At 42.5% G+C, this 23,443-nt stretch overlaps 3 protein-coding genes across 6 annotated transcripts; 2 read left to right on the top strand and 1 right to left on the bottom strand.

Annotated features, from left to right (window-relative positions):
* The first annotated feature begins 7,055 nt into the window (after positions 1–7,055).
* On the top strand, positions 7,056–11,500 carry LOC136498931 (malate dehydrogenase [NADP] 1, chloroplastic-like). The gene is made up of 14 exons (XM_066494631.1): positions 7,056–7,280; positions 7,381–7,471; positions 8,290–8,376; positions 8,471–8,555; positions 8,899–9,080; positions 9,380–9,450; positions 9,533–9,623; positions 9,714–9,788; positions 9,875–9,976; positions 10,068–10,190; positions 10,269–10,337; positions 10,422–10,490; positions 10,583–10,636; positions 10,724–11,500. The coding sequence occupies exons 3-14, from the start codon at positions 8,350–8,352 to the stop codon at positions 10,775–10,777; spliced, it is 1,002 nt and encodes a 333-aa protein (XP_066350728.1). The 5' UTR covers positions 7,056–7,280; positions 7,381–7,471; positions 8,290–8,349; the 3' UTR covers positions 10,778–11,500.
* A 3,491-nt stretch (positions 11,501–14,991) lies between these two features.
* Positions 14,992–18,365, top strand: LOC136498930 (malate dehydrogenase [NADP] 2, chloroplastic-like). Of its 2 annotated transcripts, none has more exons than XM_066494628.1 (14): positions 14,992–15,190; positions 15,306–15,405; positions 15,768–15,854; positions 15,942–16,026; positions 16,190–16,371; positions 16,643–16,725; positions 16,797–16,887; positions 16,977–17,051; positions 17,137–17,238; positions 17,341–17,463; positions 17,547–17,615; positions 17,700–17,768; positions 17,860–17,913; positions 18,018–18,365. In XM_066494628.1, the coding sequence occupies exons 1-14, from the start codon at positions 15,039–15,041 to the stop codon at positions 18,069–18,071; spliced, it is 1,326 nt and encodes a 441-aa protein (XP_066350725.1). In that variant the 5' UTR covers positions 14,992–15,038; the 3' UTR covers positions 18,072–18,365. The 2 variants fall into 2 exon arrangements, with proteins under 2 accessions (XP_066350725.1, XP_066350727.1); XM_066494630.1 differs by having other exon boundaries at positions 14,993–15,190; positions 16,643–16,713.
* Positions 18,322–23,443, bottom strand: LOC136498929 (NAC domain-containing protein 17-like). 3 transcript variants are annotated; one of them, XM_066494625.1, is made up of 5 exons: positions 22,816–23,442; positions 22,154–22,381; positions 19,664–20,422; positions 19,441–19,567; positions 18,322–19,147 (listed from the first exon to the last, which is right to left on the bottom strand). In XM_066494625.1, exons 1-5 carry the CDS (start codon positions 23,317–23,319, stop codon positions 18,756–18,758), a joined length of 2,010 nt encoding a protein of 669 aa, XP_066350722.1. In that variant the 5' UTR covers positions 23,320–23,442; the 3' UTR covers positions 18,322–18,755. The 3 variants fall into 3 exon arrangements, with proteins under 3 accessions (XP_066350722.1, XP_066350723.1, XP_066350724.1); XM_066494626.1 differs by lacking the exon at positions 19,441–19,567 and having other exon boundaries at positions 19,777–20,422; positions 22,816–23,443; XM_066494627.1 differs by lacking the exon at positions 19,441–19,567 and having other exon boundaries at positions 18,966–19,147; positions 22,816–23,443.

Raw genomic sequence — 23,443 nt, 5'->3', positions numbered from 1 at the left:
ATATATGCGCCCTTCTTCTTCTCTTTCTACGACTATTGTTGTGCTGATCACAGTAGAAGTTGTCGCAATGTACAGCATCATGTCTTCATTTTTCTTTGGAGGTGTGAGAACGAGCGAGGAGGTGAGGTATGCCTTAAGTCTTTTGAAAGCTTCATTGGCTTCTTCTGTCCACTCGAATTTGTCTATCTTCTTTAGTAGTTTAAAGAAGAGTAACCCTTTTTCGTCGAGTTTTGATATGAAACGATTGAGGGCCGCCATGCAGCCTGTTAGTTTCTATACATCCTTGACGCTTCACGAAGGGCCCATTTCTGTTATGGCTCAAATTTGCTTGGCGTTGGCTTTGATTCCACGATGACTGACCAAGAATCCGAGTAGTTGTCCTAAAAAAGCTCCGAATACACACTTGTTTGGATTTAATTTCCACCTCCACCTTTTTAGGTTTTCGAAGGTTTACTTTAAGTCTTCAATTAGTGTGTCCGGGTTCTTTGTTTTTACTACTATGTCATCCACGTATGCTTCTATGTTTTCGCTGATCTGATCACCAAGGCATGTTTGGATAGCTCTTTGGTATGTGCCACCAGCGTTCTTGAGTCCAAACAACATGGTCTTATAGCAATAGGCACCGAACAAAGTGATGAAAGATGTCTTGCTCTGGTCTTGTTCCTTTAATGCGATCTGATGATATCCTAAATAGCAATCAAGAAAGGATAATATGGTAGATCCTGCTGTTGAATCAACTATTTGATCAATGCATGGTAGCCCGAAAGGATCTTTTAGGCAGTGTTTATTGAGATCTGTGTAGTCGACGCACATGCGCCACTCATCCGTATTCTTTTTTTGTACTAGAACTGGATTTGCTAGCCAATCTGGATGAAGGATTTCTCTGATGAATCCGGCTGCCATTAACTTTGTGATTTCTTTTTTAATTGCTGCCTTTTTGTCGGGTGAGAATCGTCGTAGCCATTGCTTCACAGGCTTGGAGCCTTCATTGATATCAATTCTGTGCTCAGCCAACTCTCTTGGGACACCGGCATGTCGGCTGGCTTCCAAGCGAAGATATCTTTGTTGTCTCAAAGAAAGCTGGTGAGCATGAGTTCCTATTTTGCCGAGAGGTGGGCGCTGATGGTTGCCGTCTTGGAGGGATCCCCGGTGCCTAGGTCAATTTGCTTGATGTCGGCTTCTTTTGGTGGTGCAAGGATGCTGGGTTTTTAGCTGGTATCTCTAGTTCTTCTGGGTTCATTTCTACGATAATAGTAGCTATTTCTTTTCTACCATTGGCTATTTATGCTTTTGCTGCAATTTGAATGCCTGAACATCATAGTCAAAAGCGCGCTTCAAATCAGTTCGAAGGGAAAGTACACCATTAGGCCCTGGCATCTTAAGTAATAGGTATGGGTAATGTGGTATTGCCATGAATTTTGCTAGGGCTGGGCACCCAAGGATTGCGAGATATGATGAGTCGAAGTTTGCAACTTCAAACTTGATGAACTCTGTTTGGTAGTTTGAGGGAGTTCCAAAAGTAACCGGTAGAGTGATTTGTCCAAGTGGCATGGCTGCCTTGCCGGGTACTATCCTATAAAAAGGGGTGCTCATTGGTGTAATCATCCCGGCTAGTTGTAGTCCCATCTTCCTTAGTGTTTCTGAAAAAATGATGTTGAGTCCAGCTCCCCCATCGATTAATACTTTTGTGATAGTCATACCAGCGATAGTTGGATCTAGAACAAGTGGGTAATGGCCTGTGTTTCCTATGCTAGTCCATTGGTCTTCTCTTGAAAACTAGATTGGATATTGTGACCAATTGAGATATCTCAGAGTAGCCGGTTCTATTGCCATGATGGTTCGTAAAGCTAGCTTTTCTTGATGTTTGCTTCTGGAATCTGAGGCCCCAGCGAAGATCACTGCTATTGTCCCCCTAGATTTTTGAAATCCCTTATCTTCGTGGTTGTCTTCATCTTTTTCTGATTGTCTTCTTTAGTATTTACCTTATTATCTTTTCTTGTGTATCGCTCGTTGAAGGTGTAGCAATTTCCGGTTATGTGATTTCCTTTAGGATGCAAAATGCAACACATGTTTTCAATGTCGTCATACCCTCTGGGTTTGGAAAACTTCCTTGATTTATCATCCATCGCCACGGTGTTGTCTAGTCCACATTTTCTTTCCTGATGTCTGATGTTTCGATGATTTCGCTTATCCGGGTTGTCTTGGTTGTTTTTATCCGGGAACCTTTCTTGTGTCTTCTCCTCTACAGTAATCATTTTTTCTACTGTGCGTCTGAGTTCTTCATTATTCCTTGGGTTTTCTTTGCAGAAGTCTTGAAATTGCCACCTAGCCATAATTCCGTGAGAGAAAGCTGTGATTACTTCTCGTTCGGAGATGTCATGTACTTGAGCACGTAGTTCGCCAAATCATCGATACTAATTTCTGAGAGTTTCACCTCCTTTCTGCTTGAGTCCTTTTAATTATGTGTGGGTGATGGGGTGCGTAATGATACCCACAAAATTTCCACAGAAAACTCTTTGCAAGTCCTCCCAGTTTCTGATTGACCCTAGATTTAATTTGTCGAACCATTGGAGGGGCATGGTTTCCAGTGCCATGGGAAAAAAATAAGGTCTTGATATCGTCGTTTCCCCCGGCTAATTCAATCGACTGCGAGTAAATCCTGAGCCACTGCCTTGGTTCGGTCTTGCCATCATATTTAGAGTGGTTGGATGGCTTGAACTTGTGAGGTAGCCATATTGAAGCAAGTCTGTTCGCAAAACAGGGGAATCTATCGTGTGTTTCGGCTTCTGTGTATTCTGATTCAGGTCCTCCTTCTAGCCAACTATCGTCTTGGTGAGAGTAGTTCTGTGGGGCTGTCTGAATTGGTACTTTGCTTTTGGTCATTCTTGGTTGTTCGACTTGGTAGTTTTGACTATGGTCCCTTCTACTTTCTCTATTGTGACTTCCACTTGATCCGAGTCTCTCGAAAGCAGACTTCCTTTGATTTTGATCTTCTTGTCTATGAGACGTTGACCTGGCAGGTAGTCTCGAGCGGGTCTCTCCATCGTGTACCCTTAGGGTTGTTGACCGGAGAAGGTCCTGGAGTTGTTCCTGTTTTTCACCAGGAAGTGAGGTCGCTCCGAGTTCTTCTAGTGCTTCTCAGATCCTATTGTAGGGTGTATTCACCGCACGTCTTTCTTCGACTTCTTGTTATGATTTTCTTCTATTGTACTTGGCCAGATCTGACCCATATTTGATCCAAGCTTCCTTGCGCTGCCTAGCACGGCGTTGGCATCCTTGTTTCAATTTGTTTCTTATTTCTCTGGCTTGCTTTTGATCCTCGGTCTCACCATCGTGCCCCTGGATAAAGGGTGATATGTTGGACTCAGATTCATCCGATGACTTGATGTCGGGTGCTTCTGGGGGGACCAATGGTGATCGAGGATGGCAAACCATGAATACTTCTCGTGCGTGAATTGTTCTATTATCGGCGTCGGTTTCCACATTGTCGTAGTTGTTGATAACTTTAGTAGAGGCTTCAAGGTCACAGATCGAGTCTCCTTCTTGGTAGGGTAGAATTGTTGTCATCGTCGTGCCGACTAGTTGGGTACCGTTGTCCTCAGGAACAGAACCTGGCTAGTGGACGATGCAGTCTTGAGATGTTATAGTTAGTACGAGACCTTCCTGGGCTCCTTTTAGTGGCATTCTAAACACCGGATCGAGGGTTCCTCCGGGCTGTGCCTGATAAGATTTTGTCATGTTGTGGAGTCCGAATGGAAAAGGACCCGGCTTCTTGAAAGGACTCTGAGTGTATTCCGAGTTATTTTCTTGATAGGTTGAGGCCGCGCTCAGGAGCCCCGCCGGAAAAGAACTTGGTTTCTCGAAAGAACTCGGTAAAGACTCCATCTCATATGCGAAGCCTGAGTTTGAGTCGGATGTGCAAAGCCACGAAATCTGAATTGGATCGGACATCATGAGCTGTGCGAATCTTCCGGCGAGAAGATCTGTCGTAGTCGCCGAAATAGAAAGGTCTTTATGGTGATTCGTATCTTCGAGGAGACGGCTTTGGAGCTTGCCATTGTCGCCTGCCTCGCAGATCCATGAACCGAAGATGAAGGTTGATCCCGTCGAGAAGATCATGTTGTCGAGGTCCGTCGAGCTCTCGGATGCAAATTCGCCGAAAGCCCCTACCTGGCACACTAGCTGTCGATGTTTCACCACCGATAGCCTGCCATGGGGGTACCCGGGGCAGTTTGTTCAGGCTTCAGCGTATGCAGAACTCGACGGTAAACGCAAGAGACAGTCGATTTATCCTGGTTTGGGCCCTCGACCGTGATCGAGTAATAGCCCTACGTCCAGTCGGCGTTAGCCTTTGCGTTGGATTGATTGTAAGATGTTGTGTTGCATTGTCTTGTCTAGGGACTCCGCCGTCCTTTATATAGTCAGGAGGTCTTAGTCCTAATCGGTTTACAATGAGGTTCCTAGTAGGATTACAGAATAATACTACTACTAAGTTTATAGGGAAAGAAATCTTAGTTAGACTAGATCTTCTCCCTTCCTTGTGGGGTATCCCGTGGATCCCGTATCGACAGGTGTCAAAAGTGATTTTTTACATGAAAATTGGAGCACTCAAGGAGGTCTACAACTTTTTAGTTTTGAGGCTTTTTCATTTAAGATTGTTAAGATGCTCGAAAAAAATACTATAAAATTTCAGCATATTGATCACATATCAGGATTTCTCATATTAGAAAAATCACATCCTTCTTGTATGGCGTCATGTAAAGTTGTAGTTGTCGACGAGTTTTACAACTTTCTAATTTTAAGTTTTTTTAATTTAAGGTTGTGAAGATTCTTACTCAAATAAAAAAACATAATCTAGAATGTCGTAGATCTCAGCGAAAACTACAACTTTTATATAATAATTATCTTTACACAACGACGTAGAAGAAAAAAATATTTTTTTCTAAGATGATAAGCCTTCGTACGTGATTAATATACAGCTGAAACTTTATAGTACTTTTTGAAGCATTTTAACGACCTCAAATGAAAGTTTACACAAAAAAAGGACCACAAATAAGAATAAAATAAACTAAAAATTTATAGATCTCATCGAATGCTATAATTTTTATATAAAAATTATCTTTTTGCCACCATACAAAAAAGATATATGATTTCTCTAAGCTGACGAGTTCTGACACGTGATTAATATGCTGCTAAGTTATTTTTAGATAAAGAAAACTAATCAGGCCTCTACATTGACGCATGAATGTATATATATATAGCCCAAGATGCAACCAAATAACAGTGAGGCTACCGAGAACAAAAATTCAAAAGAGTTGTATGGGAAAGAAAGCTAATGCTAGTTTAAGCTCCAATCCTGGTGCTAAATCTCCATCCAAACAAACTAAAAATCTCCTATAACAGTGACTTCCAACTTTTTACATCCTATCTTCAAAACACGTCTCTCCTCTTTAAAGAACCTTTTTCCACTGTGACGTGTTAGCGGCCTATATAGGCCAAGCCAAACAAAATGTTGTTTTAATATATTAAAATACCATATCGTAATCTTAATTCAGATTTCTAATGCATCTAAGTGGTTGTATTCCTTGTAATTTAGGCCCTGTTTAATTTCCAAAAAATTTTGCCTCCTCCAGTAAAAGAGCATGCTGGACACATGCATGGAGTACTAAATGTAAACGAAAAAAAATTAATTGCACAGTTCTCGATAAAATCGCGAGACGAATCTTTTAAGCCTAATTAGTCCATGAAAAGCCTTAAGTGCTACAGTACCCACATGTGCTAATGACCGATTAATTAGTATTATTAGATTCGTCTCGCCGTTTCCTGATGAGTTCTGTAATTTATTTTTTTTATTAGTATCAAAAACCTCTCCCGACATCCTTCCGACACATCCGATGTGACACCCAAAAATTTTCAACTCTCAACTAAACACACCCTTATTGTAAATGAAGACCCATATCGGTTATGTTCGAATACTAGCAACTTCATCGACATGCAGGGCTCACATATTAGTCAAAAAAAATAATGTGACTTATAAGCAGTGACTTCAGCCTGTTTACTTGGTCGTATTGGCTTATAAGTCATAGCTTATCAGCCAACAAATAGTAAATTTTCTCACACCAAATCAGTCAACAGTACTTTCAGCTATGGCTTATAAGCCCAGCAAACCTAAACGAACGGGGCTATTGTCTCTACATTTTGCATGGCTTCAACCAAAGATCTCACACTTGGCCCACCGCTGCTAAACGAACCGTTGGTTCTTGTAACGATGAGAAGTTGTACTATCACACTCTCTAAAAAGACGGAGGAGGCCGACTTAGACCCTGTTTGGTTTCTATAGGCATTCCTAAAATTTTTGTCACATCGAATGTTTAGACACATGCATGAAATATTAAATATAGATTAATTACGAAACTAATTACACAACTTGTGACTAATTTGCGAGACGAATCTTTTAAGCCTAATTAGTCCATGATTTGACAACGAGGTGCTACAATAAACATATGCTAATGATAGATTAATTAGGCTTAAAAAATCGTCTCATAAATTAGTCTTCATCTATATAATTGGTTTTGTAATTAATCTATATTAAATGTTCTTTATTAGTATCTAAACATTAGACGTGACCTAAACTTTAGGAGCAGACTAAAGAAAACACCCCTTACGCACAGACTCAGGCCCTGGCAAGGACTGGAGGAAAGGCAGTAAGGCACTGAGCGAAGATGATCGTGGGAGAATAGCCTTTTTGCCTTTGCAATATCCCCGTCTCTCTAAGTAGTTTCGGTGTGGCTTTGCTTTAAAAGGGAACCAAATCTGTCAATAAGTCTTTTAAGAAGAAAAATGCTGCCTGTAAACTGAGATGCTCCACTTCTTTCACATCCTTCCAGCAACGAAAATGACTTCGTTGTCAGTGTTAACCACCCGGATAGCAGGCGTGTGGACGTACAAGCTGCCGAACAATCGCTGTCGCGCGACGTGTCCCGCGGCGGGCGGTCCGCTCCGCCTCGCCGCTAATCCAATTCCTACGCGCGCTACTGCATAGGCTATAATCTCCTCCACTCCCTCCTCCCCTGCAGGCTGCAGCAGCTCTCCCCTCGCCTCCTATCCATCCGGCACGGCCAGCATCTGCTCCAGCTCCTGCTCCACCATGGGCCTCTCAACAGTTTACTCCCCGGTCGGATCGCACCTGGTGCCGGCGCCGCGCACCGTCGCTCCGCCCAGCTCCACCGCCCGCGCCGAGCCCTGCTCGCCACCGTCCGATGCTCCGTCGACGCCGCCAAGTGAGTAGTATTTCAACTCACGCCTAACCCGGATGTGGACATGCATGAATGCGTGCCAGCAGCTAGGCTGACTAGCCGTATACGTTGATGAGAACCGCAGGCAGGTGCAGGACGGCGTGGCGACGGCGGAGGCGCCGGCGTCGCGGAAGGACTGCTTCGGGGTCTTCTGCACCACCTACGACCTCAAGGCGGTGAGTCCCTCCGGCCTCCGCCTCAGGTGGTGGTCCTCCTCCTCCCCTGGTCCCTCCCCGTGTTCGCTGAAATGCTCCATCGGCTTTTGCCTTTTGCCTCAGAACTCAAAGTAGAATCCCTTTTCCACCCAAAGCCAGCAGCGTTGCTTTTCTCTAAAAAAAAAAGCTAGCAGCGTTGTTAGTGTCATGGTGTGGACCGTTGGACGTGTGGTGTGGGTATAAGGCCTTGTTTGGTTTCAAGCTCCTAAAATTTGTAGGAGCTAAAAGTTTTAGGAGATTTTATGAGGCTATCAAAACCTCCTAAAAGAGTATTTGATTTCTCTCCTAAAACTGACTAAAAACAATAAATGCACTAGTAAATAGATCATGCAGCCCTCCTCTTTAGGAGCTTTTAGTGGACAGGGCAATAAAGGAGGGGTAGTGGGGGTCCAGGATAGACTTTAGGAGCTTTTAGGAGGGGGCGGAGCTCCTAAAGTTTTTTTTGCCCCTCCTAAAGTTTTTAGAAGCTTTTTGGAGAAGGTGTTTGGTTCTTTAGACAAATTCTATTTAGATTTTAGCTCCTAAAACTTTTAGGAGGAGGGCCTAAGTACTGGATAGCTAGCACACATACCAACAGCTTGCGTTAGGCCTCTATAGATAATATCGTAGAGACCAAACCAAAGCGCAGGGTGGAGTGCCAGCGTCATGGAGAGCGCTGCACTGCACGCCACTGCTTGACTTAATTTGGTTTCTATGCTGCTTGTATATATCATCATATAGTACAGTACTAACTATCTGTCATCCATGCCGTGCCGTTGAATGGATTGGGACATGTACAGGATGACAAGACCAAGTCATGGAAGAAGCTAGTGAACGTTGCTGTATCAGGCGCGGCTGGGATGATATCAAACCACCTGCTGTTCAAAGTAAGTAATCTTTTACTGACTCTACTTGTTTCCTATCTAGAGTTGCAGTATTATAATGTTGACCATTCATTTTAACACACAACAAATAATCCAGCTTGCCTCTGGTGAGGTTTTCGGACAAGACCAACCAATAGCACTTAAGTTACTCGGCTCAGAGAGATCGTTTCAAGCTCTCGAAGGTGAATGACTGCTGCTTCTTTCTGCCTTACTACCTGAGAAGAAGAATCAATTCATATTTGCTACTCACTCCGTTGCAAAACGCAAGTCGTTTTGGTTTTCTAAATACATAACTTTTGCGATGCACCTAGATATATGTTATGTCTAGTTACATAGTAAAAACTACGTATCTAAAAAAGCTATAATGCCTTATGATTTGGAACGGAGGGAGTACATACCTTAAGTTTCAAGCTGCCCTTATTACAACTTAACTTCCAGTGTTGTACTCTCTGATATCACTGGATTTCTGTGACAATGAATATTTATCACTTGTTCCTCATGTGCTCTCAAAAACTGCAACTGTAGGCGTAGCTATGGAACTGGAGGACTCGCTGTATCCATTGCTGAGGGAAGTCAGCATTGGTATAGACCCTTACGAGGTCTTTGAACATGTAGATTGGGCCCTTCTTATTGGTGCTAAGCCCCGAGGTCCTGGCATGGAGCGAGCTGCATTACTGGATATCAATGGTCAAATATTTGCTGATCAGGTTTCTTTTGCACTTTGTTCCTCGTTTCTTCTCAAGTACTATGCCATCAAATTGTAAGAAATCCTCTCAGGAAAAGGTGCCAAGAAGCATTTCTGACACTTCACCCTCAAATTTGAAGGATTCCTAAGCATAGAACCTGCAAATTGCCAAAACCAGAAACCAAGTACAAATTTGAGTAAAGCAGAAACCAAGTATAATTTTGAGTAAAGCAGAAACCAAGTATAAATTTGAGTCAAGCGCACAAAAAACGACAGAGTAACTGCATTCTTGTTATGATCTGAAATTTTGAATTGTGTCAGGGGAAAGCACTTAATGCCGTGGCCTCGCGGAACGTGAAAGTCTTAGTTGTTGGAAATCCCTGTAACACTAAGTACGGACACTTGTATGTTTCACCAAGTATTAACGATTTTATGCCATCACCATGTCTTAGTTGTGGCTTGCCCTTGATGCAGTGCGTTGATTTGCTTGAAAAATGCTCCAAACATACCAGCAAAAAACTTTCATGCACTGACGAGGTTGGATGAAAATAGAGCAAAGTGCCAGGTGACTGACGTTGAACCTTTATTATGTCTCGTCCTTCCATTCCCTACAGGAAAAACAGATTAAGCAATCAAACACAATCTCCTTTTGTAGGTAGCACTCAAAGCAGGTGTATTTTATGACAAAGTATCAAACGTGACTATTTGGGGGAACCATTCGACGACTCAGGTGAAGATCTGATTATAAACTAAATGAGCAGACTATTTTGCAGATACATTTCTTCGCTGATTGTTGGCACTAACTTCCCCGTGTAGGTTCCTGATTTCTTGAATGCCAAAATTGATGGGAGACCAGTGAAAGAAGTCATTGAGGATACCAAGTGGCTAGAAGAAGAGTTCACCATGACAGTTCAAAAGGTATGTGCAATACATTTGGAGTTGTCTGTCACTCCAGAAATTAAGTCAAGGTCGTTGTACCATAATTCGTTTCATTCCTATATCTAAACAGCGTGGAGGTGTGCTCATCCAAAAATGGGGCAGATCGTCAGCTGCATCAACCGCTGTTTCAATAGCGGATGCTATTAAATCCCTTGTAACTCCTACCCCAGAAGGCGACTGGTTCTCTACAGGGGTAAGTTTTGAGGCCTTTGAATTGATCACAGCTTTGTTTCGGCATTCCTCTAATGGAAAAAGCCATAAAAAAACACAGGTTTATACAACTGGAAATCCTTATGGCATAGCAGAGGATATCGTGTTCAGCATGCCATGCAGATCAAAGGTACGATCTACTAATCAAATTGTCCTGATTATTTCTGTCCTAAGATAAGGTACCACTCCGATGATCATAAAATTCTTCCAACAGGGTGATGGTGATTACGAACTAGCTACTGATGTGTCAATGGACGATTTTCTCTGGGAACGGATTAAAAAGGTAAGGGCTATAGGAACTGCCGTCACTGATATGCTGAGAATATAAGCAGCATAGAGATTTTACCTTAACAGTTGACCCTGTAATATTTTCAGAGTGAAGCTGAATTGCTTGCTGAGAAGAAATGTGTCGCCCATCTTACAGGAGAGGTAAGTCACTGTGATGTATTTTAGCTTAAAAAGAGAGAAATCGTGCCGGAAAGGATTGGCTTAGCTTTTTCTGTTTGTACAATGCAGGGGAATGCATTCTGTGATCTTCCGGAGGATACCATGCTACCAGGAGAAGTGTAGTTTAGTTACAGAAGCAATAGTAGGGGATGCATTTGTCTATACGATAGCTGAGACTTGAGAGAAACAGCTGCTTGAGAGAAACAGCTGTTTGCAACTACTTATATATATATGGAGAGTATATTCAGTAGCCAGCTACAAAATAAGTTATTACGTAGCCATCTCTATTTACGATAATTTTATATACTAATTTACGATAATGTTAATACATATTTACGATAGTTGGGTTACTATAACACATGGAGATATTTACCATAACGTTACAATAAACCACTTAGTATGGAGTTACTATAATATCGTAAATTAACATAATAATTATCGTAACTCAAAATGGCTATAGAATAAGTTATTTTGTAGCCAGCTACATGGTAGTTATATATATATATATATATATATATATATATATATATATATATATATATAGAACTACTATCCTGTAGCTGGCTACAGAATAACTTATTCTGTAGCCACTTTGAGTTACGATAATTACTATATTAATTTACAAGATTATAGTAACTCCTTACTAAGTGGTTTAATATAACGTTATGGTAAATATCCCCATGTGTTATAGTAACCCAACTATCGTAAATATGTATTGACATTATGGTAAATTAGTATATAAAATTATAGTAAATGGAGGTGGCTACAGAATAACTTATTTTGTAGCCGGCTACTGAATAGCCTCTCCCTATATATATATATATATATATATATATTGTACCTGCACAGAGCGGCTGTCTGTCTTGTGCACATGCTGCCGCCGTGGGCCCACGCCAGCCCCAACCTAGGCTTTCCTAATTGGGCCATGCACGAGGCCGTGGTTCTGCTTCCGCGCCCGAAGGAAGAAGTCCATATTATCTCCTTTAACTTTTGTAAAAGTTTGATTTCCCTCCTTGATCTCTAAAACCAGATAAACCACCTCCTGAACTTTTAAAACCGTTCGTTTTACCTCCCTGGCCGGTTATAAGCGGTTTTTGAAGACAGTTTTGTTTTTTTCTTTTTTATTTATTTCGGCTTAAAGTTTGAAAAATCATAGTAAATCATAAAAAAGTCATAAAATGGAAAATCTAATTTTTTGACTCCACATGAATAAATTTACATAGTGAACATATAATATGATACTCTCTCTGTCTCATTATAGAAGACGTTGTAGCTGTCAACCTGATACAACGAAAACTCCCTGAACCTGGATGCCGGCTCTGTCCTGGTACATAAGACGTACAATGAATGTAGTCACATAAATGCACTGCTAGAACGTCAAGTACAGTGGTACAGAGGGAGTATGTTTTAGTACAATTTTTTTGCTATAACTTTAGATCTATGCTTTGCTGTATCTGCTGTTTCGAGCACACCTTTCTCCCAATATATGTCAATAGCCTTACAATTTAGCTTACATCTTACGTGTTGATGGTAGTCTTCAATCATGAGCTTACAAGGGGCACTTAGCTAAATTAAACTACAACCTTTGTTTGCGAGATGTTTGATCATACAAGGTGTTTCGGTTACCCATGTCTAAACTTAAATTGAAACCAGGATGCACATAAGATATTTCTTTTATATGTGTTAGCTGAAAATTATATAGGATTGTGTGGATTTTGAAACCCGTAGCAACGCACGATGAGCAAAAAATACTTTGTTTTAAGGTTTTGTGAGATATTTTTGAAGGCACACAGTATTATCCATGTCACAGACAGACAGGCACTAATGTTTATATATATACTCGAACTTGTGTATATGATGGTATGGAGGTGTGGTGGAACTTGAACGTGGATTTATTGACGCACGAAAGAAATGGATATCCGATATTTCTTCATGTGATATAAAACATTATCTTAGCCGCATCACGGAAAGGTCTGTACAATAAAGTTTGTGAACCTGCGACGCTGCGCTCTCCGTGACTGTGTTAATTTCATGAACTTTGTTTTTTGGATTAAATGTCACTTTAACGTCGGTATTTAATTTCACGGTATTGTTATCTTAACATGTGATCCGTGTATTTTTAGTATAAAAGTTTAGCTGTCCCATAGCAACGCACGGGTACGAACCTAGTAAATAAAAAAGAAAAAGACAAAACCATTTTTGAAAACCGCTTATAATCGGTCAGGGAGGTATAACGAATGATTTTAAAAGTCGAGGGAGGTGGTTTACTCGGTTTTAAAGTTCAAGGAGAAAAAGCAGACTTTCGTAAAAGTTATGGGAGGTAATATGGACTGTTTCCGTTCCAGAACCGTCTTTATGATCGTTTTGTTTTTTTGGCCATACCGCTTCTGCGCCGGTGTTGCGCTTCCATTTTTGAGTTACAACTCTTTTTGTTTTCTAGGGGAAAGCATTTTCATTACTGAAACGACGTTGAATCTCATGAGTTAGCGTCTCTAGGGAGTTCATGTGATCCGGCTGAGTTACAACTCTTTTTTATAGTATTTACTGTCGAGATTTTATGTAGTTACAATCTTAGGTTTGGTTGCGTCTCCACTCATATGCAAGTGTTGTAACTCTGTTTTTTTTTCCCTTCACATTCAGTTACAACTGTGTTATTTTATAGTTACAACATGTTGTATGTGCGGTTACAATCGTACTGTAACTCTGTTTTTTCCCATATTTCTCCTTTCTGTCTTCGCCACCGAATCACCGCCTCCTGGAGCTGTGACCGTTGTATTGTGGCAATCCCAACTGAGGCCTATGAGGTGGTTCCTCTGCTAATCTTCTCGTCGTTCTCCAACGCTGAGCAATTTGTTGTTATGCCAACATTTAGCGCAGCGACACATTGGGTTGATGATAAAACCGCACGCGCCCAGGCGAAGCGATGCAAATACGCGCCTAGGGAACCCAACGCGGCGAGGCGAACCGACGCCACCGCATCGTGTGCGATGCATAAACAAAGAACCCATGATACAACCTTGGCTTTCCTAATTTTCATATATAAATATCTTTATTTGACATCATACAAGAAAGACATAATTTTTCTAAGGCCTTGTTTGGATGTGCATGTATTCATCTCAATCCACATGTGTTGAAGTGGATTGGAGTGGAATTAAACTAAACTCCATTCCAATCCACTTCAACACATGTGTATTGAAGTTGATACACATGCATTTAACACAAGGCTTATGGGAAGCCCCGATACACGATTAATATACCGCTGAAACTTTATATTATTTTTAGCATCATAATGACCTCAAATGAAAAAAAAAACTTGATACTAGAGATTTGTAGATTTCATGAAAGTTATGATTTTTATATAAAAATCATCTTCATCCGACATTATATAGAAAACAAACAATTTTTTTGAGGTAGAGAGCCTTGTCATGTCCTCAGTGTGCAACAAAGCCGAAAACCGAAGCAGGGTCTAAAGTGTTACGAAAAACTTACCATGCAAAAGCAAATTGCTTGTGAAACTATAGTTTGGTTAGAGCTCTATTTTTTCTCTTTTACATCAGAAACACCTTTTTCCACTATGACGTGTTAGCGGCCTATTTAGGCCAAGCCAAACAAAATGGTCTTTTTAATTTATATACCACATGACCATACCGTAATGTTAATTCAGATTTCTAAATTCTAATGCATCTAAACGGCTGTATTCCTTGTAATTTATTGTACAAATGAACACCCATATCGGTTATGTTTCAATGCTAGCAACTTCATCGACATACAGGGTTAACATATTAGTAAAAAAAATAATGTGATTTAAGCACTGTCTCTACATTTTGCATGGCTTCAAACCAAAGATCTCACACTTCGCCAAAATTTTGCCACTGCAGCTTAACGAATCGTTGGTTCTTTGTAACGATGTGAAGTTGTACCATCACACTCTTTGAAAAGATGAGGAGGCAGACTTACAGACTCAATGCACCTAGCGAAGATTCTCGTGGGAGAATAACCTTTTTTTTTTTGCCTTCGTTTTGGTGTGGCTTTCTTTTTAAAAGGGAACCAAATCTGTCAATGAGTCTTTTAAAAAGAAAAATGCTGCCTGTAAACCTGAGATTCTCCAGTTCTTTTTTGTTTTTTTTTTTTTGAAAAAAAATGACTTACTTGTCACTGTTCTCCTTCTGAGGAACCGCCAGGATAGCAGACGTGTGGAGTGTGGACGTACAAGCTGCCGAACAATCGCCGTCGTGCCACGTGTCACGCGGCGGGCGGTCCGCCTCGCCTTGCCGCCAATCCAATCCAATTCCTTCGCGCGCTACTGCATACAACTACTCCTATCCATCCGGCACGCCCAGCATCCATCCACTCCTCTGCTCCAGCCTCCAGCTCCAGCTCCTCCATGGGCCTCTCAACAGCTTACTCCCCGGCGGGGGCCGGGTCGGGCCTTGTGCCGGCCCCTCTCGGTGCCGGCGCCGGCGCTGCGCGCCGTCGCTCTGCCCAGGTCCGCCGCCCGCGCCTCGCCACCGTCCGATGCTCCGTCGACGCCGCCAAGTGAGCAGTACCGTGTTTCAGCTCACGCCTAACCCCCCGATGTGTGTGGACACATGAATGCGTGCCAGCAGCTCGATCGGCTGACTAGCCGTATACGTTTGATGAGAACACACAGGCAGGTGCAGGACGGCGTGGCGACGGTGGTCGCGGCAGAGGCGCCGGCGTCGCGGAAAGAGTGCTTCGGGGTCTTCTGCAACATCTACGACCTCAAGGCGGTGAGTCCTTCAGCCTCACATGGTCCATCGGCTTGGCTTCTTCTGCTGCCTCTGGTTTGCTCTAGCTTCGCCACTGGCTACGACACTGGACAGCGAGCACACATATAAATTTCGTGCAGATCACCAAACGAAAGAGCAGGGTGCAATGCCATCGTCATGGAGAGCGCTGCACTGCACGCACCTCTAGCTGCGTGATCAAGCGCTCTCATTGCCAGACAGCAAGATGGTGTTGACGTCTAACGCCTCCTGAATTGACGTTCATACCATTTCTTGACTTAATTTAGTTTTTATGCTGCTTGTATCATCACATAATACAGTACTAACAATCTGTCATCCACGCCGTTGAATGGATTGGGACACAGGAAGACAAGACCAAGTCGTGGAAGAAGCTAGTGAACATTGCTGTCTCAGGCGCGGCTGGGATGATATCAAATCACCTGCTGTTCAAAGTAAGTAGTCTTTTACTGACTCTGCATGTTTTCTATAGAGATGCAGTATTGTATTGTTGACCATTCATTTTAACACGAAAAATTCAGCTCGCCTCCGGTGAGGTTTTCGGACAAGACCAACCAATAGCACTTAAGTTACTCGGCTCAGAAAGATCGTTTCAAGCTCTCGAAGGTGAAAGATTTCTTCTTTCTGCCTTACTATTTGAGAAGAAGAATCAATTCATATTTGCTAGTACATAGTTTAAGTTCCAAACTACCCCTACAATCAATGGATTACTGTGACAGTGAATATGTATCACTTGTTCCTCATGTGCTCTCAAAAACTGCAACTGCAGGCGTAGCTATGGAACTGGAGGACTCGCTGTATCCATTGCTCAGGGAAGTCAGCATTGGTATAGATCCTTATGAGGTCTTTCAAGATGTAGATTGGGCCCTTCTTATTGGTGCTAAGCCCCGAGGTCCCGGCATGGAGCGAGCTGCGTTGCTGGATATCAATGGCCAAATCTTTGCTGACCAGGTTTCTTTTGCACTCTGTTCCTCGTTTCTTCTCAAGTACTATGCCATGAAATTGTAAGAAACCCTCCCAGGAAGGGGTGCCAATAAGCATTTCTGACACTTCACCCTCAAATTTGAAGGATTCCTAAGCATAGAACCTGCAAATTGCCAAAACCAGAAACCAAGTACAAATTTGGGTAAAGCAGAAACCAAGTATAAATTTGAGTGAAGCGCACAAAAAACGACAGAGTAACTGTATTCTTGTTATGATCTGAAATTTTGAATTGTGTCAGGGGAAAGCACTTAATGCCGTGGCCTCGCGGAACGTGAAAGTCTTAGTTGTTGGAAATCCCTGTAACACTAAGTACGGACACTTGTATGTTTTCACCAAGTATTAACGATTTTATGCCATCACCATGTCTTAGTTGTGGCTTGCCCTTGATGCAGTGCGTTGATTTGCTTGAAAAATGCTCCAAACATACCAGCAAAAAACTTTCATGCACTGACGAGGTTGGATGAAAATAGAGCAAAGTGCCAGGTGACTGACGTTGAACCTTTCTTATGTCTCGTCCTTCCATTCCCAACAGGAGAACAGATTAAGCAATCACACACAATCTCCTTTTGTAGCTAGCACTAAAAGCAGGTGTATTTTATGACAAAGTATCAAACGTGACTATTTGGGGGAACCACTCGACAACTCAGGTGAAGATTTGATTATAAACTAAATGAGCAGACTATTTTGCAGATACATTCTTCACTGATGGTTGGCACTTACTTCCCTGTGTAGGTTCCTGATTTCTTGAATGCCAAAATTGATGGGAGACCAGTGAAAGAAGTCATTGAGGATTCCAAGTGGTTAGAAGAAGAGTTCACCATGACAGTTCAAAAGGTATGCGCCTCTCCCTGTTCGCAATACGTTTGGAGTTGTATGTTACTCGAGAAATTAAGTCAAGGTTGTACCATAATTCGTTTCGTTCCTATATCTAAACAGCGTGGAGGTGCGCTCATCCAAAAATGGGGCAGATCTTCAGCCGCATCAACCGCTGTTTCGATAGTGGATGCTATTAAATCCCTTGTAACTCCTACCCCAGAAGGCGACTGGTTCTCTACAGGGGTAAGTTTTGAGGCCTTTGAATTGATCACAGCTTTGTTTCGGCATTCCTCTAATGCAAAAGGCGATTGAAAAAAAAAACACAGGTTTATACGACTGGAAATCCTTATGGCATAGCAGAGGATATCGTGTTCAGCATGCCATGCAGATCAAAGGTACGATCTACTAATCAAATTGTCCTGATTATTTTTGTCCTAAGATAAGGTACCACTCCGATGATCATAAAATTCTTCCAACAGGGTGACGGTGATTACGAACTAGCTACTGACGTGTCAATGGACGATTTTCTCTGGGAACGGATTAAAAAGGTAAGGGCTATAGGAACTGCCGTCACTGATATGCTGAGAATATAAGCAGCATAGAGATTTTACCCTAACAGTTGACCCTGTAATATTTCAGAGTGAAGCTGAATTGCTTGCTGAGAAGAAATGCGTTGCCCATCTTACAGGAGAGGTATGCCACAGTGACGCATTTTTGCTTAACGATGCGTGCGTGTAAGAAGAGAGATCGTGCCGGAAAGGATTGGCTTAGCTTGTTCTTTTGTTTGTGCAATGCAGGGGGATGCATTTTGTGATCTTCCGGAAGATACCATGCTACCAGGAGAAAAGTAGTTTAGTTACAGAGCTCAGAAGCAATAGCAGTGGAAAGCATTTGTCTATGTTAGTACAGTTCCTGGCGAAAACACAGACGATAGCTGAAACTCGAGAACAGAAGCAAAACAAACAGAACCAACCAGCCATTTTAGCCACAACTTGCACTCATCGTTGTGAACAGACATATGTGTCGTGCAACACGATGAATATTCATTTTGAAACCAAACACTCAAAACACCAGCACAACTATACTGCAAAAGCATCATGATTCCCATGGAGGATCTGAAATATATATACAGGATTTTGCACTAACATTCTCTGCGTTCGGATGGTAGCCAGAACAGTGTTTTTTGGATGGTTTTGGATGATTGAATAGTATTCTGTGAGAGAGAATAAGCTGAAACAAGCTGGAACTATACCAGCCGAACGCCTTTATTGTCCACTACAACCAGAAGCATGGCAAATGGCATCATAACACACCAATGAGGCAATTTGCATACTATAACTAAATAGCGCTTAATTCATACATACACCATTAGCTCTCGAGCTGCAAAATGGTACTGCTAGTGCTAAACACCCCACAGGTCCATGTCATGCAATGCAATACACTTAAAAGCTAGCAAAAGGCCCCAGTTGAGTCTGACTCAAAACACAGGATTAACCTAAATGTCATGAGATTTATCTTAATCCAATACCAGGCTGCTACTTGCCATAGATGCACATGCCCACCTCGTAGCTCACTAAGAGCATTATTGCTGAAACGAAGAAAAGGCAGAAGCCACCACGCAGCACCGCGGTAATGGTGTTGCAGCCACAGTGTATACGGGTATCAGGCTCAAAATCTGCAGAGAATAGCAGCTCCATGCCTTGATCCTTTTGCAGAGCCCACTTGTCTGCGCCAGAAGGAACAGCTAAACTTCCTATGCGGATCACTTCAGCAGAAACATGGAGTGTGTTGGGACGTGCTCCAGAAATATGAGCCAAGGATTTGCGGTGGTTAGCTGGGAATTCTCCTGCAAAAGCTGGGGGAGCGGAGATCGAATCCAAAATCTTTACAAATCCCTTTCCGATAGTACTACTCTTAGCCTGACCATCTGTGGAACACAACACAAAAAACTTGTCAACAATGTCCATTTACAGGTGTAAAGATAACGATTAGGAAATTGCATGCCAGCTGTATACAACCCTGCCCCATGTAAGCAAGATTTAGCTAGATTCTCTCAACAACACAAATCGTCTTATACTTCAATCTTGCTCAATGAGGATAATTAAATACATCTAACATAAAAGAATCTAGTGCAACATGTACAAAAAATGCTCCTTTTCCATCAATCCATCATAGATCAAGATAAAGCGGACCTATTGTAATTTTCCATAATAAGATTACCTGGTAAAACAACACAATTTAACTGACTACCAGCTTCAGGTAACCTAGCAGACGACAGGGCACCAACTACAAAATTAGGTTCTAAAACCTTTTGAGTTGGACTATATGTATACATAGTATTGTTCACCTGTAAAAGTAGAAAAAATTTGGGTGATCACCAGTACATATCTATGGTCTGAAACAAACACAGCAACTACGTCCCTTGCTTCAAATGATAGCATACCTCTTGGGTAAGGACTGGGCCATTAAAATAGGAACTGCTACCAGCTGGCTGCTGTATGGATCCCAGAATATCATTAAACAAATTATCATCCATTGCATCGAAGTATTGCATACCATCATCCACCATGCCAACGCCAGATAGATTGGTTGCTGCAGAGCCAAGAATTCCATTCTGTCCAAACCCATCATCACACATGGTGGAATCGAAGGGTGCATCATAGAACATCAAAGAATCATCCTCAGGCGGAACTGAATTTGTCACAGAAGAATGTGAGGGGTCAATGATACTTGAGCCCAAACGGGAATCTTCTTGTATTGATTGCAACAGTTGTTCCAGCTCATCTGGCTGGAAAGTCTGGTCATCAGGGAGTGGAGGTATCTCATCGTTGGCTCCATTTACAGGTTCCGCTGAATCAGGTGTTTTCCATGCCCAACCATCCGAAGGCCAGATGGTTGATCCATTGCCAAAAGGGAAATCCAGATTTGCAGCATCTGCAAAATCCTTCAGCTCTAGGAACCCATCACTGGGGCTGGAATTATTTAAAAAATCTCCAGCATTGGCATTTGATATGATATTCCCATTAAGCATTAAACTATTTTGCTCCCCTGGTTCAACATACTGAAGAAAATTAGCGCCAAGGTTTGGGTCACTTAAAATGTCCCCAGAATTTCCATCTACATCTTCAGAATGGTTGCTATTATTTGAAGTATCAGAAACTGGCAAAGTAGGTGTACCATTTCCATTTTGATCACCGAAACCCTGAAAAAGAAAAGAACGACATAATTAGAACCATGAATCTTGGATGTATAAATTTGATACCAATATCAAAATGAATTGAGTAAACAAAAAAAGATCACCTATGTGTCATAATTTACAGAAAAAAAAAAGAGAAATACTGCATGGATGGATAGTAAGCTCATTTTTACGTTGAAGAAGCATGATGTGGAGTTCACACCACGCAGTTAAAGATGGAAATGACAACACAGAATCCCAAACCTTTTTAATGTTCAGACATGAATACTATGATATCATGACTCTTGTAGTCGTGATCTCATACAACTTGCTACCTAATCCTGAGAGAAAAAGTAAGGTTTATGCCAAACGACAAAAAAAGTCAGTGTCCTTGGCTCCTTGCTACACAGCATGGGATAGAATTTCGTCAATACAAGTTAGAACAACATAAATACCAAAGCAGAAGGAAATCCAGCAAACCTGTTAACAGCAAGGTGCATGATTAATCAATATGATGTAAGGTGTGACGAGTCATGTTCTGTTGACAAGGTACATTCCACAGCTGTGGGTCTCTTTGGACAATGAGAAGAACATGAATCTTATAATGGACTACAAGCCATCAACTGTTATCCTAGTGAAGTGCGCTAAGAGAAAAGGTGCAGATCTACATCAACTGTTATCCTAGAGAAATGGGCTAAGAGAAAAAAAAATCACATTTATACTAGCATATTTTTAGCATCCTTTTACTTTAGGAGGCAGGAGGATGTCAGGGCCTTTGGCTGTTGTTCACCATGGGAAGCCGGAGCTGCTCTTTGCTGCTTGTGATCAGCTCGGCGATGAGGACATGCGGTGGGCACCGTTGGTTTGTGTGTTACCTCTGTGTGTAATTGGATTGCAGTGGGTCAGTCGTCAGGGCTATTGTGTTCTGGTTTTGTAGGTTTTTTCTGTGTTTTAATCTGTGCCTCTCTAAGGTTTTCAGGCCTGGTTTCCCTTATAAACTAGGCCAATTCTATTCTTCTTAATTGAAAGGCAGAGCTCCTGCTATTACATTCAAAAAAAACTTTAGTCAGACACCGGAAGCAACTGATGAAAATTCTGATACTAGACAACCAAAATCCGACTTAACAACAACATAAGAACGGGAAAGGTGCCCTTCAAACAATTATTCTAACCCACCTATAGAACCCAAAAAAACCATTCAAGAGGTAAATAACAATATCCATAGCAACTGCCTATTACCCATAAAGCAGCGTATTATCAAACAAGGTACCAGGGCTTTAAGAATGATAGATGGCGAAAGTAGTAGTACAGCACATAGTAGGTCATTCAAACAATCCAGTCAATGCTTCAATCTAAAGGTCCTGATGTGTACTTCAAACATAAAAGTTGCATGTTCTAAGATGGAATGGAATTATTCAGTGCATAACAAAGGCTTTCATGAAAAGGAACAAAGATGCTACATAACTGCAAACAGAAGAAATATGAGAATAATTCATACAACTAGGAGCACTAGCTACCCCATGAAAATGAGATTTACAATATCTATCGCTTCTTCAGGTACCATTCAGTAACTAAAACAATGCAATGCTTTCAGAGATACAGCAAATATACCTCCCTTCTTTTATTATCTTCACGTTTTGATGGCTTACAAGTACAACTTAGACTAAATATGAACATCAAATTGAATTCTATGTACAGAAACACTGGCAGTTTTTTATTAAAAAAAACATCATGCAAGTTGATTTGTTGCAACCATACCTGAATGAGATCACTCATTTGAAGATAGCCTCTCTCCAAGGCACCAGGGATCTCCACAGGAGTGCGAGGAACCTCAGGGTCAACAGCAGCATCACCCTCCACTGGAAGCAAACCGACATCTGCGTCATCCTCCTCCCATTCCTCCTCAACGAAGGGCGCTCCATACTGTGCCCCATTCTGAGGACCTGGGCCAGCTTTCTGGAAGATCCGGCACACCACAAACGAGTCCTGTACGAACAAGTTTAGAAATCAGTCAGTACTAAGAACAGTGCATTTGTAAGAGTACAATCAGTGGTGTCAAAAGAAGTAAATTTAGCCCTTTGGTTACAAATTCGCATTGCAATCCACACATGCTCATTTCTCACTGGAATCAGGTAAAAGGGTCCACTTTCATTGAGTAATCATCAGGTAAAAGGTCGTAATATTAATCTAACTCATTTCCCACCGAATCTATCTATCATGTAGTCAGATACCCGCGTGGGACGCAATTTCGTTTTCTTATTAACAGAAGATTGCAACAATCAAGAGTATTATGACTAACATATATATAGGAAACACACTACAATAGTACAATTCGATAAATGATGATGAAACGGACTTGTGAAGTGTGTGAGTAACACGCAAGCAAGAAGGGGGTCGGGGATAGATAGATAGATAGATACCTGCGGTATCCCCGCGGCGTCGTCGCCCTCGAGGCGGTACTCGTGCATGACCCAGTTGGTGCGCTCGCCCTTGGGAGCGCGTCCGGCGTGGAAGACGAGCGTCTTCTTCATCCCGACGACCCTGGGCCCATGGCGCACCTCCCTGTCCTTGCCGGTGGTCTTCCAGTACCCTCCCGACGTGGCGCGGTTGGTGCGGGCGCGGTTGGCGTGCTTGCGGTCGAGGCGGCTGAAGAAGTACCACTGGGAGTCGCGGGAGCGGAGGCGGGAGCGGGCGGGCAGGTCCCAGGGCTCGAGCTTGTAGAGGTCGACCTCGGCGATGGCGTCGACCTTGAGCGGGCGGCCCAGGACCTTGCGCTTGAGGTAGTAGGAGACGAGCTCCTCGTCGGTGGGGTGGAAGCGGAAGCCCGGCGCGAGGGAGGTGGCCTCGGCCGCCCCCGCCGCCGCCGCGGGCGGTGGCGGTGGCGGCGGCGGGGCGGAGGACGACGACGAGGAAGGGTGGGTCATGTACGCGCCACCTGAGCAGTGCTGGCGGCGGCGGCGCGGGCTAGGGTTGGGAGAGGCGACGGGGGATTGGGAGGATTGGAGTGGATTGGGGAAAGTTTCGAGGTAGATGAGAGGAGGAAGAACG

Source organism: Miscanthus floridulus, chromosome 13 (genome assembly GCF_019320115.1).
Source record: "Miscanthus floridulus cultivar M001 chromosome 13, ASM1932011v1, whole genome shotgun sequence".
NCBI classification, from domain to species: domain Eukaryota; kingdom Viridiplantae; phylum Streptophyta; class Magnoliopsida; order Poales; family Poaceae; genus Miscanthus; species Miscanthus floridulus.
This window is presented reverse-complemented; position numbering and strand designations above follow the sequence as displayed.